General features: G+C 42.1%; 1 protein-coding gene across 1 annotated transcript; it reads right to left on the minus strand.

Annotated features, from left to right (window-relative positions):
- Positions 1-9,404: 9,404 nt before the first annotated feature.
- C12H9orf40 (chromosome 12 C9orf40 homolog) lies at positions 9,405-18,080 on the minus strand. The gene is made up of 2 exons (XM_062208426.1): positions 17,476-18,080; positions 9,405-11,258 (listed from the first exon to the last, which is right to left on the minus strand). Exons 1-2 carry the CDS (start codon positions 17,875-17,877, stop codon positions 11,100-11,102), a joined length of 561 nt encoding a protein of 186 aa, XP_062064410.1. The 5' UTR covers positions 17,878-18,080; the 3' UTR covers positions 9,405-11,099.
- Positions 18,081-18,787: the final 707 nt, after the last annotated feature.

Genomic DNA, 18,787 nt, shown 5'->3' on the forward strand with positions numbered 1-18,787 from the left:
CTGAGGTACATATTAAACCTCTCATTTTCTGAAGGGGATTCCAAGGCTCAAATTTTTAGTGAATGACAGTGTTACACAGCTGTTATTGATTTTCATCCATGAACCATGTAAATGCTCAACTACACTGCCAATGTTAACCAGTATGCACATCATAAATAATAAGTATATTTTATTTAAGATTCATTTATTTGAAAGGGAGAAAGAGAGAAGGAGAGAGAGAGAGAGGAGAGAGAAAGAATTTGCATTTGCTGGTTCATACCCCAAATGTCTGTAACAGCTAGGGCTGAGTTAGGCCAAAGCCAAGAGCCTGAACCTCCATTTGGATCTCCCATATAGGTGGTAGGGGCCCAAATATTTGGGCCATCCTCCCCCACCTTTCCAGTCCATTGGCAGGAAGCTAGATCGGAAGTAGACTGACAACCAGCAACTTAACGACAGTGCTGGCCCCAGTAAAATCCATTTCAATAAGGGACACTAGAATGCTGGACCCAGTAAAATCCATTTCAAAAAGGGACTGACACTAGAACCAACTGAGAGGGATTCCCAATGTCTAAATCTAGGATAATCTGTATAATAAATAATGATAGTAATGGAAGATTCATACAACATATATGCCCATTAGTCTCTATTAATATAATTAATAATTCAATAAAAAAGGGAGTGAAAGCTATTGTTTTATAGCACAGTTTCAATTAATAAATGTAGAAGGCATGACAGAAATACAAAATTACCATTTTACACATATCAGAGCAATTAAGTATTTCTTTTTTTTTTTTTTTTTAAAGTTTATTTATTTGAAGGCCGGCACCGTGGCTCAATAGGCTAATCCTCCGCCTTGCGGCGCCGGCGCACCGGGTTCTAGTCCCGGTCGGGGTGCCGGATTCTGTCCCTGTTGCCCCTCTTCCAGGCCAGCTCTCTGCTGTGGCCCAGGAAGGCAGTGGAGGATGGCCCAGGTCCTTGGGCCCTGCACCCCATGGGAGACCAGGATAAGCACCTGGCTCCTGCCTTCGGATCAACGCGGTGTGCCGGCCACAGCATGCCGGCCGTGGCGGCCATTGGAGGGTGAACCAACAGCAAAAGGAAGACTTTTCTCTCTGTCTCTCTCTCTCTCACTGTCCACTCTGCCTGTCAAAAAAAAAAAAAAGTTTATTTATTTGAGAGGTAAAGTGGACTTGGGCCACATGCTACTGCTTTCCCAGGCCATAGCAGAGAGTTGGATCAGAAGAGGAGCAACCAGGACATGAACCAGTGCCCATATGGAATGCCGGTGCTACAGAGGCTCAGCCTACTATGCCACAGCGCCAGCCGCAATTAAGTATTTCAGCCAAGAATCATTAATGATTAATTAAAATGTGTGAGAGAATACAATAATAAATATCAACTTACTCTCAAAGTACCTTTCCAAAAAAGAATTAATTACAAAGGGTGAAAATATAGAAATACATGGAAATTAAACAACAGCCTCCTGAACAACTGGTGGTTCAATGAAGAAATTTAAAATGAAATTAAAAATTGAGACAAATGAAAATTAAATACAATATACCAAAGTCCCTATGATACAGCACAAGCAGTTCTAAGAGGGAAGTTTATGGCAATAAATGCCCACATCAAAAAAAGAAGATCTCAAACCTAACATTGCACCTCAAATAACTAGAAAAACAAGAACAGATTAAACTGAAAACTAGTAGAAGAAACAGTAAAGATCAGAGCAGGGAAATAAATGAAACAGAGACAAACAAAACACACACACACAAATAAAGAACTGATTCTGAAAAGACTAAAATAAATAAAATCAGAGATGAAAAAGGAAACATGACAACTGATACCACAGATATACAAAGGATCGTAACAATTTTTTTTAAGATTTATTTATTTATTTGAAAGAGTTACACAGAGAGAGGAGAGGCAGGTCTTCCATCCGATAGTTCACTCCCCAATTGGCCACAACGGCCGGAGCTGCGCCGATCCAAAGCCAGGAGCCAGGAGCTTCTTCTGGGTCTCCCATGCGGGTGCAGGGGCCCAAAGTCTTGGGCCATCTTCTACTGCTTTCCCAGGCCAGAGTAGAGAGCTGGATCAGAAGTGGAGTAGCCAGGTCTTGAACTGGTGCCTATATGGGATGCTGGCACCTCAGGCCAGGGTTTTAACCCGCTGTGCCACAGCGCTGGCCCCTTTAATTTTTAAAAAAAGATTTTATTTACTTATTTATTTGAGAGACAGATATAAACAGAAAGGTCTTTCATCTGTTGGTTCACTCCCCTAAAGGCCGCAACGGTCGGAGCTGAGCCAACCGAAGCCAAGAGCCAGGAATTTCTTCTGGGTCTCCCACATGGGTGCAGGGGCTCAAGCACTTGGACCATCTTCTACTGCTTTCCTAGGCCATAGTAGAGAGCTGGATCCAAAGAGGAGCAGCTGGGACTTGAGCCAGTGCCCATATTGGATGGTGGCACCACAGACAGACGCTTAGCCTACTACGCCACAGCATCAGTCCCTGAACAATTTTACACCAACAAAGTGGAAAACCTAGAAGAAGGACACATACTACCTACCAAGATGGAATTATGTACAAATAGGAAATACGAACAGACTAAAAATGAGCAAGATTGAATTAGTAATATGAGAATAGTTTAAAAAGTTCATGGAAAATGTAATTAAAAGTTTATTTGGGATAAAAAATGTTGAAATCCATGCATAGTTTTTTCATAATATGAATTTTCATGAACTTCTTGAAGATCCTTTTTATGCACTGATTTCAATTTCTTTTTGCACCATAATGAATGGATCTTCTAATTTCACTTTCTACTAACTTCTTGAAGATCTTCATAAAGTTTTCCATCAAAGAAAAGCCCAGATCCTAATGACTTTGCTGCTGAATTCTACCAACTATTTAAAGAACCAATACTAATTATTCACAAAGTATCCCAAAAATTTTAAGAAGAATATTTTCCAAACTCATTCTATGTGGATGGCATTTCCTTAGTACCAGATATCTGACACGGAAAAAAGCTATAGGCCAATATTCCTGATGAGATGCAAAAACCCTCAACAAAGTACTAGCAAAACAAATTTAACAGCACATTAAAAAGATCATTCCCTAGGTCCAGGGTTGTGGTACAGTGGGTTAAGTCACAGCCTGCAACACTGGCATCCCATATGAGTGCTGGTTTGGGTCCCCAGTGCTGCTCCGTTTCCCATCTAGCTCCCTGCTAATGCGCCCAGGAAAGCAGCAGATGATGGTCTCCAAGTATATGGGCCCCTGCCACCCACATGGAAGACCCAGATTAAGTTCCAGGCTCCTGGCTTTGGCCTGGCTGTGCCCCTGCCATTAAGGGCATTTGGGGAATGAACCAGCAGATGAAAGATAGCTCTCTCTTTCTGTGTCTCTGTCTCTCCATCTCTCTGTAACTCTACCTTTCAAATAAATCTTTAAAAAAATGATCATTTCCCATAATGAAGTGGGGTTTATCCTAGGGATGCAAGGGTGGTTCAACATTCGCAAATCCATAAGTGTTATACATCGCATATACAGAATGAAGGACAAAAACATACAATTATATCCATAGATGTCAAGAAAGTATTTGGCAAAATTAAACATCCTTTCATGATTTAAAAAAACAAACAAAAACATCTCTGAATTAATTAACTAGAAGGAATGTGTCTCAACACATTAAAAGGCATCTATGACAAAACTCTAGGTAACATTCAGAATGGGGTAAAGTTGAAGGCGTTTCTTGTTAAGATCTGGAATAAGACACAGATGCTCACTTTTGGCGTTTCTATTCCACAAAGCGCAGACAGAGCAATTAAGCAAGAGGAAGAAATAAAAAGCATCCAAACTGTCCTAGTTTGCAGATGACATGATCTTATATAAAGTAAACCCTGAGGATGGCCCAAGTGCTTGGGCCCTGCACCCCATGGGAGACCAGGAGAAGCACCTGTCTCCTGCCATTGGATCAGCGCGGTGCGCCGGCCACAGCGCGCCAGCCGCGGCGGCCATTGGAGGGTGAACCAACGGCAAAGGAAGACCTTTCTCTCCGTCTCTCTCTCTCACTGTCCACTCTGCCTGTCAAAATAAATAAGTAAATAAATAAATAAATAAATAAATAATAAAGCAAACCCTGATGACTCCAAAAAACTGTTATAACTAAGAAATGAATTCAGTAAAGTTGCAAGGTGCAAAATCAACATACAAAAATCAGTAGCATTTCTGTACACTAATAGCAAACTACTACGTGAAAAACAAAAACAAAAACAATCCCATTTACAACAAGTATAAAAAAATGAAATATCTAGGAATAAATTTAACCAAGAAAATTAAAGATCTTTATAATGAAAACTATAAAACACTGATGAAGTAGCTTGAAGAAGGGACTGGCGCTGTGGTGTAGCTGGTAAAGTTGCTGCCTCTGGTGCCAGCATCCCATATGGGCACTGTTTTGAGTCCCGGCTGCTCCTCTTCCAACCCAGCTCTCTACTATGGCCTGGGAAAAGCAGATGGCCCAAATCCTTGGGCCCCTGCACCCCTGTGGGAGACCCGGAAGAAGCTCCTGGTTCCTGGCTCTGGATCAGCGCTGCTCTGGTCATTGCTGCCAACTGGGGCATGAATTAGCAGATTGAAGACCTCTCTCTCTCTCTCTCTCTCTGCCTCTCCTTCTCTCTCTGTTTAACTCTGACTTTCAAATGAATAAATAAATCTCAAAATAGCTTGAAGAAGAAAAAATGAATGGAAAGACATCTGTGTTAATGGACTGGAAGAATTAACATTGTTAAAATGTCCAAAGTCATCTAAATGGTCGATGCAATATATATCAAAATACAAATGACATTACTCACAAATATAGGAAAAAAATAATCCTAGAAATTAGTATAGAACCACAAAAGACTCTGAACAACCAAAGCAATTTTCATCAAAAAAGAACAAAGCTGAAGGCATCACATTACCTGACTTCAACATATCCTCTAGGGGTCAGTGTTGTGCTACAGCAGGTTAAGCCACCACCAGAATCCCACATCAGAGCGCTGGTTCCAGTTCTAGTTACTCTACCTCTGACCCTGCTTCCTACTAATGTGTCTGGAAAAGCAGCAGAGGATGCCACAAGTACTTGGGATTCTGTCACCTAGGTGTGAGGCTGAGATAGGGTTCCTGGCTCCTGGCTTCAGCCTGGCCCCAGTCCTGGATGTTGAGGGGAGTGAACCAGCAAATGAAAGATTTCTCTGTCTCTTTCTTTTTCTGTCACATGGCCTTTCAAATATATGTACTGTAAACCTACAGTAGCCAAAACAGCATGGCACTGGCATAAAAAGAGATACATAGACGGATAGGACAGAACAGAGAATCCAGAGATAAATCCATGTGTGTACAGCCAACTGATTTTTGGCAAAGGTGCCAACAACACACATGGTGAGGGGAGGAGAGGAGATATTTTTTAAATAAATGCTGCTGTGAGAACTAAATAGCCAGATTTGGAAAACAAACCTTTATCTATCAACACATACAAAAGCCAATTCAAAACTACAACATGAAAACATCAGGGAAATGCTTTATGGCACTGGTCTAGGCAATGATTTTTTTGGCTATGACCTCAAAAACAAAGACAACCAAAAACAAAAATAAACAAAGGAATGTACATCAAACTAAAAAGCTTCTACACAGCAAAGGAAATTTTTAACAAATAAAGAAGCAACCTATAGAATGGGAGAAAATATTTGCAAATCATACAGCTGGTAAGGGATTACTATCCAAAGTTTAAAAAAACTCAATAGTAAGAAAATAAATAACCCTATTTAAATATAGGCAAAAGATCTGCAGAAACATTTCTTGAAAGAAGGCAATAGGCATATGACAAATATACTCAACTAAATGGCCAATAAGTATACAACAAAATGCTCAACAATAAAAGAAGAAATGCTTAACCCAAATTATCAGCGAAAAGCAAATTAAAACCACATTGAGACATCACCTCAAACCTGTTAGAATGATTATCAAAAAATAAAAAGGGGCTGGTGCTGTGGCCCAAAGGGTTAAAGCCCTGGCCTGAAGTGCCGGCATCCCATATGGGCACCAGTTCTAGTCCCGGCTGCTCCTCTTCCAATCCAGCTCTCTGCTATAGCCTGGGAAAGCAGTAGAGGATGGTCCAAGTGCTTGGTCTCCTGCAACAACGTGAAAGACCCAGAAGAAGCTCCTGGCTCCTGGCTTCAGATCAGCGCAGCTCTGGTTGTTGTGGCCATCTGGGGAGTGAACCAGCAGAAGGAAGACCTCTCTCTCTCTCTCTACCTCTCTCTGTAACTCTGTCTTTCAAATAAATAAAATATATCTTAAAAAAAAAAAAGATAACTAATGCTGGCAAGCATGTGGAGAAAGAAACCCTTATACAGTTGGTGAACAGTAAATCAGTACAGCCATTATGGAAGACAACATGGAGGTTCTAAAAATATTGAAAATATAATTACTATCATCCAGCAACTCCATTACTTTCAGAACCAGCATGTCAAAGAGTTATCTTCACTACAATATTCACTGCAACACTATTCACAGTAACTCACTCATGGAACCAATAGTGTCTTCCAATACTTGAATGGATAAAGAAAATGTGGCAGATGAGGGAATTTCAAAAAGTTCATGGAAAATGGAATTTAAAAATGCTTCTTCAACCCATGCAGTTTTTGCAACATGCATTTTCCATGAGGTTTTTGAAGACCTTGTATAGTTCCCCAATGGACTACGACTCAACCATAAAAAAGAACAAAATCATGGAGTCAGTGCTGTGGCATAGTGGGTAAGGCTGCTGCCTGCAGTGCTGGCATCCCATGTGGGCACTGGTTCCAGTCCCGGCTGCTCCATTTCCTATCCAGCTCTCTGCTATGGCCTGGAAAAGCAGTAGAAGATGGTCCAAGTCCTTGGGTCCCTGCACCTGTGTGAGGGGCCCGGAAGAGGCTTCTGGCTCCTGGTTCCAGGTTGGCACAGCTCCAACCAATTGGGAAGTGAACCAGCAGATGGAAGACCTCTCTCTCTGCCTCTCCTTCTCTCTGTGTGAAACTCTTTCAAATAAATAAAATTAAAAAAAAAAAAAATCTTGGGCCCCTGCACCCGCATGGGAGACCAGGAGGAAGCACCTGGCTCCTGGCTTCGGATCAGCATAGCTCCGGCCAACGCGGCCATTTGGGGGTGAACCAACGGAAGCAAGACCTTTCTCTCTCTCTCATTGTCTAACTCATCTGTCAAATAAATAATTAAAAAAAAAATCCTGACATTTGCAACATGTATGAACCTGAAAACATTACATGAAATAAGCCAGATGATGCATGATTTCATATGTGTAATCTTAAAGAAATTCATTTCATAATGGAGTAGAATGTTGGTTACCAGAGGATGGGTGACTGGGAAGGAGGATGGCAGCAAGATGTTGGTCAGTGGATGAGCGTATTTTAAATGTGTCCAGAATAGGCAAATAGGCAGAAAGTAGACTGTCTGCCTGGGGAAAAAGAGGCAGGGAGAGATGATAGGTAGTGGGAAATAGGGAACGACTATTAATGGTGATGGAGTTTCTTCTTTATGTGATGAAAACATTCTAAAATTGTGGTGATAGTGCACAACTCTGAACATAAAAACCACTTAATTTCACAAATTAAGAGTGAATGTGGGCCTGCACTGTGGCTCACTTGGTTAATCCTCTGCCTGCAGCGCTAGCATCCCATATGGGCACCGGGTTCTACTCCTGTCTGCCCCTCTTCCAGTCCAGCACTCTGCTGTGGCCCAGGTGCCTGGGCCCCTGCACCCACATGGGAGACCAGGAAGAGGCACCTGGCTCCTGGCTTCAGATCAGGGTAGCTCTGGCTGTTGCGGCCATTTGGGGGGTGAACCAACAGAAGGAAGACCTTTCTCTGTCAAAATTTTTAGAAAATTAAAAAAAAAAAAGTGGACATTATGGGACTGGTGCTGTGCCATAGCGGATAGAGCCACCGCCTGCAGTGCTGGTATCCCATATGGGGCGCTGTTTCAAGTTCTGGCTGCTCCACTTCCAATCCAGCTCTCTGCTATGGCCTGGGAAAGCAGTAGAAGATGGCCCAAGTCTTTGGGCCCCTGCACCCACATGGGAGACCTGGAAGCTCTTGGCTCCTGGCTCCGGATCGGCGCAGCTCTGGCCATTGCAGCCATCTGGGGAGTGAACTAGCAGATGGAAGACTTCTCTGCCTCTAACTCTTTCAAATAAAAAAAAACATATATATATATATATATATATATACACACATATATGTGTATATGTATGTGTATATATACATATATGTTCACTTTTAAAATATATATATTTTGAGGAATATGTGAAAGTACACTCTGTGACCCATTACATTCCTCGGACATGTCAATTTCCAGTGGTAACTCCTATCAATTGCAAGGTGCACATCTTTTGGCCCTTAATTACTTCTATACTTATACAGAAATATATGTATTTTACCTTTACTTGAATTCACACCCTATATTACTCTGAATCTGCTTATGAACTAGTATTTATTGAAGCTCTTCAGTCAAAACAAATTGCCTCTTATTCCAAATGTAGCACCGAATTCCATAGTAGTGAGTTAGTCTACCATCATCCTGCATCTAGGCTATTTCCAATGTTTTACTATTTGATCTCCTGGGTACAAACTTTGCAGACACATCTTTGAGCAAATGATCTAGCTTTGTAAGATATGTCTAAAAGAAAAATTGTTGGCATTATCTTTCCATCAGCAAGACTCTCCACTTATTTTCTCAATTTTCATATTTATTTTTATTATATCTTTGAGACAAAAGCAAAAATCTTCCATCCACTGGTTCAGTCCCTAAGATCCCTTAAAGTTGAGGCTGCATCAGGCTAAAGCCAGGAGTCAAGAAGTCAATTTGGTCTTCCACGTGGGTGGCAGAGACCAAGTCATCTGCTGCCTCCCAAGGTGCACAATGGTAGGAAGCTAGAATAATGGGATGCGGGCATCCCAAATAATGTCTTGACCTCTGCACCAAATGCCCACTCCAAAATGCCCATTTGTTAATGTAATATTTCTTGACTATCTGCTGTGTGTCTTGAACTGTTCTGGACATTAGGAATAGAGTGGCAGACAATACCAGACACATTTTCCCACCCTCAGGTCCAACAGAAGATTGGAAGAATCTTTACCATTTTATTTTTTACAATACTTCAACCGCTGCTCCCACTTGCTTACTACCCCAGCTCTTTCTTAAATTCCAATTCTTATCCTGAAACTTCTAGTAATGGGGTAGAATGGAGTAGAACTACAGGAATTAAGTTTATTATTATGGAATTATGTTTATTCTAATGAATCTACCTTAAGATAAAGTTATGAGAATTAAATAAGATACAAGTGAAATACTTAGAACACTGCTTGATAGTAAACATAGTATCTGAGGTAGATATCTATTTATTATTTATCATTTTACAAAGTGAGAAATCTAAGGCTTGAAGATGAAAAATAACTTGCTTAGTGTTACATAGGTAGGAGGGAACAATACAAGACTTTGAAGTGTATCTGACCACAATGCTATACAGCCTGTCTTGCAAAATATTACTGTCAATCCATAAACACAAAATGCCAAGGGTTTTATTTTTAATATCTCTCTCATAGGCATCTACCATCTTTTCTGAATTTTATTCTAATGTCATCAACAATGAAAAACATGCACACACAGACAAGTTGGCTTTCTATTTGAGTTAAACAAAGCCAACATTCCAAACGCAGTACAAAAGTTTAATTAACTTAATCACTGATACATAACACAAACACAAACTTTTTATTTCTTTAACAGTGAAATGGCAGTAACACCACAATAATTTGTGACAGAAACCATAGAGAGCAAAATAAAATAAAGTTAATTAAAGAAGCTTTGCTCCATCTCAAATTAGTTTTCTCCTTTAAACAGGAAAAACTTCCATTAGTCTAGTGGTTCTCAACCCTGTCTGCACATTAAAGAAAGGAAGGGAAGGAAGATGGTGCTTTAAAAAAATAGCTATGTCCAAGTTCAACCTCAAAACAATTAAATAATAATCTCTCAAGAATGGGGCCTAGGCCAAAATTCTTATATTTTTTTAAAAGATATTTATTTATTTGAAAGGTAGAGTTACAGAGACAGAGAGAAATATCTTAAATTCACTGGTTCACTCCCCAAATGGCTGTATCAGCAAGGACTAAGCCAGGAGCCTGGAACTCTTTCTGGGTCTCATACATGGGTGGCAGATGCCCAAGTACTTGGGTCACCCTCTGCTGCCTTCCCAGGCCTATTAGCAGGGAGCTATCAGAAGTGGGGCAGCTGGAACTTGACCCAACGCCCACATGGGATGCTGGTATCACAGGTGATGGTTTAACCAGCTGTGTTACAATGCTGGCCCCCAGGCCAAGATTTGTAAAGTGCTGTCAGTGTTGAGAACTACAGGTCTAAAGAAACAAGCATTAAAAATCATGTCCTCACAGCAATTCAAAACCAAGAAACTGATCACATGGTAAATTTCTTTCCTATTATCTTGATAAACAGGGAAGGAGCACGCACCAACTCATTTCTCATCATTCTTTATCCATTTTTGATTGCCCTCAGTAGAGCTTAACAAACATCAAATATTGAAAGATATGCAAACATGCTACCAAAAAGCAAAATCCTACTTTACATTAGAAAGTTCTTAAAACAATACTAGCTTTCAGAATCTCCCACATTTTAAGTTTGCATAGTCAGCTATTTTGTTTAACTAAGAAGAGTCAATAAAATGTATTAGAAAGCATTTTATTAATAACAGTTATAAAACAATATTTGAGTGTTTCCCATATATTGCTAAAATTTTCAGAATTCCTTTTTATAAGATGAATAGCTTCAAGTTTAGAATCAAGACGAGCTTTTTTCTTTAACAACACACATGTAAGATACTTCCCCTACAACTGAAAAATTCCCTATTGTAAGTTCAGTAGTAACTGCAGGCATTTTCTTCAAAACAACTCTTCTTAATTTTTCAAGTTTGGAAATATCATATCAAGTATGGAAAATAATTTTCCTTAAGAATACATGAATTCACTAAGACAGGTCTCTTCAAATTCAGCCACGCCCATTTCTTCAGCTCCTTATGTCAGGACTCCATGTCGATCTCAGCCACTTCACTCTTGCCCTGAACTGTTGCTTCTATCAGGCTATCTTCATTTACATCTTCAATATCTGCCAGATCAATAGGTGGTAAAGGATTCCTCCAATACTGGAAGGTATTGTACTGCCAAAATTCTTCATTGTGCTTTGGGGGGAAAAAGATAAAAGTACATCAGTGGCTTGAAAAAGCTAAGGTTTTTCAGGAAACAAATTTCTTTATTTTAAAAGAAACAAGATTTTTGAAGTCTCACAAAGTAACAAATACTGGTGAGGATGTGAAGAAACAGGAACTCATACACTGTTGGAGGGAATGTAAAATAGTACAGCCATTATGGAGAGCAGTATGGAGATTTCTTTAAAAACTATAAATAAACTGTCATATGATCCAGCAATCCCACTACTGGGTATACATCCAAAAGACAGGAAATCACTGTTTCAAAGAGAAAGGTTCTCCATCACATTTATTGCAGTACTATTCACAATAGCCAAGATATGGAATCAGCCAAACTGTCTATCATCAGACATATATAGTATATATACATAATGGAATACTATGTAGCCATAAAAAATGAAGCCACCATTTGCAAACAAGATGGATGGAACTAGAGGACATCATGTTAAGTGGAATAAGCCAAACACAGAAAAATAAATATCACATGTTCTCTCTCATATGTGGAAGATTTTAAAAAATTGTACCTCAATCTGAATATAGAATGTTAATAACTAGAAGGTAAGAAGGGTAGAGGGAAGTTTGGAGCAGGGGGAGCTGATGTGGTTCATTAATTATAGCAAATATACTGATATGATAACAATGGAAGCTAGGCCTGGTATACTGGTAATTACAAACATCATACTAGTATGTTAATAGAGAAAGCTGTACGTGGGGTATATGGGAACTCTTTGTATTTCACAATTTTTGTGAATTTTTGAAAAACTCTGAAATAAGATTAAAGATTTTACAGTTTTTTAATTTGCATTTTCAAACTACAGTTTTGTCTAAACATACTTCATGTATTCAAATCTGTGCATTTATTTAGTATTTATAAACTTAGACATATGTGTTTAGATTTAGAATAATTTTCTCTAAGAATATCTCCACATTTTTCTCCCATTTTTCACCAACAGAAAATGTCTGAAAAATCTTAAAATGCTTCACCTTTCAACAAAGAAAATAAGAATTTATTTTAAAAACAGGAGCAGGCATTTGGTAAAACTGCGGCCTCCAACACCAGCATCTCATATAGGCACCAGTTCGAGTCCTGGCTGCTCCATTTCCAATCCAGCTCCTGCTCATGAGCCTGGCAAAGTAATGAAAAATGGCCCAATCCTATGGCCCTTGCACCAACATCAGTGACCCAAAAGAAGCTCCTGGCTTTGGTGTGGCCCAGTCCTAGTGTTTGCAGCCATTTGTGGAGTGAATCAGCAGAATGGAAGATTTCTCTCTAACTGTGCCTTTCAAATAAATAAATAAATCTTCAAATAAAATGAAAACTAAAACTTAAAATATATATTTAAAATATACTCTCCTTTTATAACTTTTTTTAGCTTTTTCTTCAAGTTTGATATTTTAGGACACTGACTTTACATAGGCCAAAATATTTTGACAACTTTCTAAAAAGCGTTAGGATATAAACATGGTGAATAACAAGAAAACCTAAAGTTGATCATTTTAATAAAGATACCATTTGTTACAAAATATGACTAGCATAATATACCATAATTTATAAATCTGAGTGATGGCCACTTAAAAATTTTAGTTTATTATGAATGGTTATAAAATTATTTCAAATAACTATGAAGTAAAGCTGATAATTCAATGAAGTTCAAAATTAGCACAGAATTTCAAAAGCATCCCCCCCCCCCATACTCATACTTTATGCAAAGAAAGCAGCATTGGAGCTATACAGTCTTCCAAAGTGACAATTATGAACATTAACACATTCCTAGATACCTAGATCTGTTTTACTATATTGTATTCTTACTTTAACCTCATATTCACCTTAGTAGCACCATCCAACAGAAAAAGAATGGCAGTCACATAATTTAAAAAATTTCTAGTGGGGCCAGCATTGTGATGCAGTGGGTTAAACTGCTGCCCATGACACTAGAATCCCATATGACAATGGTTTTGAGTCCCAGATGCTCCACTTTTGATCCAGCTCTCTGTTAATGTATTTGGGGAAAGCAGTGGAGGATGGCAAAAGTGTTTGGGCCCCTGCCACCCACATGGGAGACCCAGATGGATTTCCAAGCTCTTGTCTTCCACCCAGGCCAGTGCCAGCTGTTGTGGCCATTTGAGGAGTGAATTAGCAAATGAAGTTCTCTCTCTGTCTCTCTCTCTAACTCTGCCTTTCAAGTAAAACAAATCTTAAAAAAGAAAAAAAATTTTTTTCCAGTAACCATAGTGGGAAAAAAAAAGTAAAAAGAAACAGGTGAAATTAATCAGAATATCTTATTTAATCTAGTATCATTCAAAACATTGTTTCAACATGCAGCATTTTAAAAATTAATATATTAAATTAAATTAATTATATATTTAAATATTTAATTAATTTTGATATATTTAAATATAAATTATATATAAATTAAATTTATTAATTTTTGTCATACTGTTTTCAAAGATCTTTTACACTTCCAGCACCATTCTAGCTAGACGTATTTCAATATTTAACAGTCAATTATAAGTGATTACTGTCCTGGAGAATGCAAGTCTGTAAGTCTCATCTGTAAGTGCATTCAATATCTTAGACTCTACTGCCAAGGGGATTAAAAGTCTTTGAGGAATTTACTAATATTAGAAAACAAATATAAGTCAAAGGATAACAAGAAAAAATTCACATTAACAAGTAAATGGGGTTACAAAGTTCTAATTCTCCTTTTGGAAAATCTATTGTTCAAAGTATGTATTCATAAACATGAACCAAAAAACACCTTTTAATAAGGTATCACCAAGTGATGAAGAGTAAATCTTGCCACTGGACAAATCTGCACTTGCATAACCCTACCACAAACTTTGATTACCTAGATTGCGTCCTCAGTGTAGAAAGAATGTATATGAGGCAGTATTTATCAAATGAGATATCAAATGTTGATAGCAGGGACTCAAGCTCTATTCTGAGCACAGCAGATATCAGGCAGATAGTTATTGCATTGTACTCAAAAAAGCTTTGTTGTTGTTGTTGTTACACCCTATTTTTCCTTGGCAATTTAACCATAAAACCCTCAAACCAAACAGTCTGTGCCTCTGGAAGGAGGAGGGAACAACATTCCCATCTTAAGTTTGCAGAAGATCAACAGACCTAACAAAAAGAAACATGAGAGCTTCTAGGCTTTAGCCAAAAGACAGAGACTAGTCTTGATGAAGAAGGAACTCCTAGGTGCTGGCTTTACGGAAAAAGTAAAAGTAAAGCCGGCTGCCTGGGATGCCAGCATCTCATAGGGGCCCTGGTTCCCGTCCCAGCTGCTCCACTGCCAGTCTAGCTCCCTTCTAATTGCCTGGGAAAGATGGCCCAGGTGTTTGGGTCTCTGCCACCCATGTGGGACACCCATATGGAGCTCCTGGCTTCGGCCTGGGCCAGCCCCAGATGTTGCGGGCCTCTGTGGAGTGAACCAGTGTATGGAAGATCTCTCTCTGTAACTCTATCAAATAAGCAATCCTTAAGAAAAAAACAAAACAAAATAAACAAAGGAACCCCTAGACCCTTTCCCCTGCAATGTGACTACAGAAGTAGAGACCTGCTAGATGTAGTTATTGCTTTGGGGGCACACACAGGTGTCTAGAAGATTCTAAACAGGTGTTTTTTTTTTTGTCAGTCCACCAAAGGACTCTTGTTTTCTTTATCATTTCCATATTTTCTTCTAGCACCCTTTCTGGCATACCTTGGATATCAAAAATGGTCTGAAGAAGAAAAGTTTCAAACCATGCATTATCTATAATTAAAAGTATTCAAATGGGGGCCGGTGCCCTGGCTCACTTGGTTAATCTGCCTGCAGCGCCAGCATCCCATATGGGCACTGGGTTCTAGTCCCGGTTGCTCCTCTTCCAGTCCAGCTCTCTGCTGTGGCCCGGGAGGGCAGTGGAGGATGGCCCAAGTGCTTGGGCCCCTGCACCCGTGTGGGAGACCAGGAAGAGGCACCTGGCTCCTGGCTTCGGCTCAGCACAGTGCCCACTGTGGCGGCCAATTGGGGAGTGAACCAACGGAGGGAGGACCTTTCTCTCTGTCTCTCTCTCACTGTCTACAACTCTACCTGTCAAAAAAAAAAAAAAAAAAAAAAAGGTATTCAAATGACACAGTACTTCTCTCCATATCCAGTAGGTGTGGATAACTATCACTGTGTTCTGAATTAGTTAATTGTGAACATTTTAGAGCAACTTAAAGAAAAAGTCTGAATAAAGACTGTTTAAGCTCCAGGAAACTAGGGATAGAAATACAATTCATGATTTCAACCAGAAATACTCATCAGAACGATGTTTTGTTTTTTTTTATTAAAGATTTATTTACTTGAAAGTCAGAGTTACACAGAGAGAGAAGAGGCAGAGAGAGAGAGAGAGAGAGAGAGAGAGAAGTCTTCCGTCCGATGGTTCACTCCCCAGATGGCCCCAACGGCCGGAGCTGCGCTGATCCAAAGCCAGGAGCCAGGAGCTTCTTCCAGGTCTCCTACAAGGGTGCAGGAGCCCAAGGACTTGGGCCATCTTTTACTGCTTTCCCAGGCCATAGCAGAGAGCGGGATTGGAAGAGGAGCAGCCAGGACTCGAACCAGTGCCCATATGGGATGCCGGCGCTTCAGGCCAGGGCATTAACCCGCTGCGCCACAGCGCCAGCTCCAAAATGATGAAGTTTAAAACATACTTTTCACAATTACTGGGGGAAAAAATTCTCAAGTATAATATTGCATTTTTCACTTGAATGAGTCACGCCAAAGGAAATCTCAATGTATTTTGGGGAGAGGGTGGAATAAGGCTTATGATAAATTCTGCCATAAGACATTTAAAACAACAGAAAAAATCTTACGAAGATGCTTTGCTGCAGTTTTAAAGGGTTTGGTGAATTTTGAGCCCTACACCTGGTTTCTCCATTCCGAAAGCCCCCTTGTTAAATCCTGGGAGAATAGCAGAAAAGGAGGGCGGTGCTGTGCCAATAGGCTAAGTCTCATACAGCAGCTCTCTGCTGTGGCCTGGGAAAAGAGCGGAAGAGGGCCCAAGTGGTTGGCCCTTGCACCTGCGTGGAGACCAGGAGGAAGCTCCTGTCTCCAAACAGCCCAGCTTCTGCGGTTGCAGCCATTTGGAGAGTGAACCAGCAGATGGAAGACTTTTCTGTCTCTCCCTCTGTCTGTAACTCTGTGACCTCTCAAACTCTTTTTTAAAAATATTTTTTAAGATTTATTTATTGATTTGAAAGGCAGAATTACAAAGAGGCCTCTCAAACTAAAAAAAAAAAAAAAAGCACTTTGCATTCTTAAGTCTAGACCAACCTGCCCAACACTAACTTGAGCCACCAACATAAATTTGTATTTTTCTAGTTGCCATAGTAAAAAAAAAAAAAAGGTGAAATTAATGATTTATTCAGTCCAACACATCCAAGTTATTTAACGTGAGGTCCAGGTAAAAATGTTCTAGTACTGTATATTTTTCTTTTAGTAACTCTTTGAAGTCGACTATTTCACACTTGCAAAAAAAACTGTCTCACAAAACTGGCGGCTGCCATACTGAACACCGAGGACCCAGTCAAGTCTTCTCGGGATTCTTAGCATCAGGCATGAAACGGGATCATTTCCCAAGGAACAGAAACTCCCCAGAGATTCTCATGTACAGTTTACCTGACGGACCAAATTAATGTCCAAAAGTGATCTTTTTAAGTAAGATCAAACATCATGAGCTGTTTCCCCCAAAATACAGCGGTGGGACCTGTAGCACACCCTTAGTTCGTCCAAACTGATGGCAACCGCAAAGGCGACCGTCTTTGGAAAGCCGTCTCTCACGGCTTCCAGAATAATCATCGTTAAAACAAGGCAGGCGCATTGCGCCTGGCTCTGAGGTTTGTCGCGGAGCTGAACCTCGGTCAACGTCCCCACCACGCTCCCGCCTCCCCCGCACGAGGGGCCACCGCACCCGACGGCCTTTCCCGCAGCGAGGCCAGCCTATCGGACTCCCAAAGTGCGGTCAAGGGTGGGCCCGGGGCGCCCTAACGTGCCGGCGGGGGCTGGCACCCATTCCAGAGGGGTGACCCCAGCTAGTCGCCTCTGGGGGTGCACAAGCCGAGTGTGACAACCCGTCTCACGCCTGCCGGGAGCCTGAGGGAAAGACGAACCCCTTTCTCCCCACGCACAGCCGCAGAGGCTCCCAGGCCGCCCCCAGCCCCTACCTGGAGCGGTGCGGCCCCCCAGTCTCCCCGAGGGGACCCTGCGCGTCCCGCCCCATCGTCGCCACCGCCCCTCAGGGGCCGGGCAGCGCGGGACTCCTCCCCCGGGCCGTGGGGCCGTAAGGACGGCTGCGACAGCGACGGCTCGACGGTGTCCAGGCTGTGGTCCTCACGCTCCTCGCCGCCCGGGGCGCTGCTGTCCCCGCTGTCGCGGCGCTTGCTGGGCGAAGCCGAAGGCTCTGCCATGGCCCCCGCGTCGATTTTGCGCTTTCGGGGCAGCCCGGGATGCGAAGCCCCGGGCGGCGGAATCCAGAGCGGCGGAGGCGGCTCCTCCGAGAAATCGCAGAGGAGCCGCTTCCAAGGCACGTGGAACGCCAGCGGCTCGGCCGCACGCCGCTTGGCCATGGGCCCAGAGGCTCGGGCGGAGCCGGCCCGGCGCGGGAGGCCGAGCGCCCGATACCGTGGGGGCGGAGCGCGCGAGGGAGGGCCAGGCCTCGGCGGCTGAGGAGGCGACAGGAAGGTGGGCAGCGGGGAGGGGGCGGGGCGGCGCAGCCGGCGCGCGCTGCCCTCGCTACCGCGGAGATGCGGCCCAGACGTTGGCGAGCAACCGCGAAGCGGAGGAGATTCGAACCTGCGCACGAATCTGCGCGCGCGCACTCGCGCCAGCCCGGCGGAGCCGCTGGTTGGTCGAGGTTTGCGGAGCGCGCTCCCGAGCGCTCCCTCGGCCGGAAGTGCGCACAGGGGGCGGGAAGCGGGAAGGCGCTGGCGGGCTGATTGAAGAGCCTGAGAGAGCCCGCTGAGGGGCGTGGTCTTGTTTCCTTAGGGGCGGGGCGGGGCGGGGCGGGGCTGAGCGGCTTCCGAGCAGGCCAAGAACTGTGCATTCCAGAGCTTTCTATGGGAGAGATAATCCCTTTGAGGTGTGTGTGGTCGTCCCTCCTCGGGTCAGTGCCCACGGGGCGGCTCGAGATTGAGGGACCAAGATTATCCCCAGGCTTTTTAACGTGCTGGTTAAGAATCTTTACGTTATTATCCCAAACCACCGGGGAGTTTCAAGGCTGAAGGAAGTGGCAATAGATAACGTGAAGGAAAAAATGTAAAAAAGTAAAAACGAAGTTAGTTTGGTGGCGGCTGCTGTGAAAAGTGGAGGCATTCCTCGAAGACATCGTACTTAGAAATTCGAAGTTCCAGACACGATACGCAGCCATCCAAAATAGCTGGGTAGTTTTGGCAAGAAGCAAGCCTGCTCCTCTCTTTTCCAACTGAGTCCTAAAATTGTGTGGCTTCTCAGTTATATGGGAAATCCGAGTTTCCGTCG

This window comes from Lepus europaeus, chromosome 12 (assembly GCF_033115175.1).
Source record: "Lepus europaeus isolate LE1 chromosome 12, mLepTim1.pri, whole genome shotgun sequence".
Classification (NCBI taxonomy): Eukaryota; Metazoa; Chordata; class Mammalia; order Lagomorpha; family Leporidae; genus Lepus; species Lepus europaeus.

What these genes read in the sequence shown, in the direction of transcription:
- C12H9orf40 (XM_062208426.1), bottom strand. Translation starts at nt 17,877, where the DNA reads ATGGCCAAGCGGCGTGCGGCCGAGCCGCTGGCGTTCCACGTGCCTTGG. An exon ending in GGGGGGCCGCACCGCTCCAG is followed by an intron (nt 11,259 to 17,475) that starts GTAGGGGCTGGG and finishes TTCCCCCCAAAG; the next exon opens with CACAATGAAGAATTTTGGCA.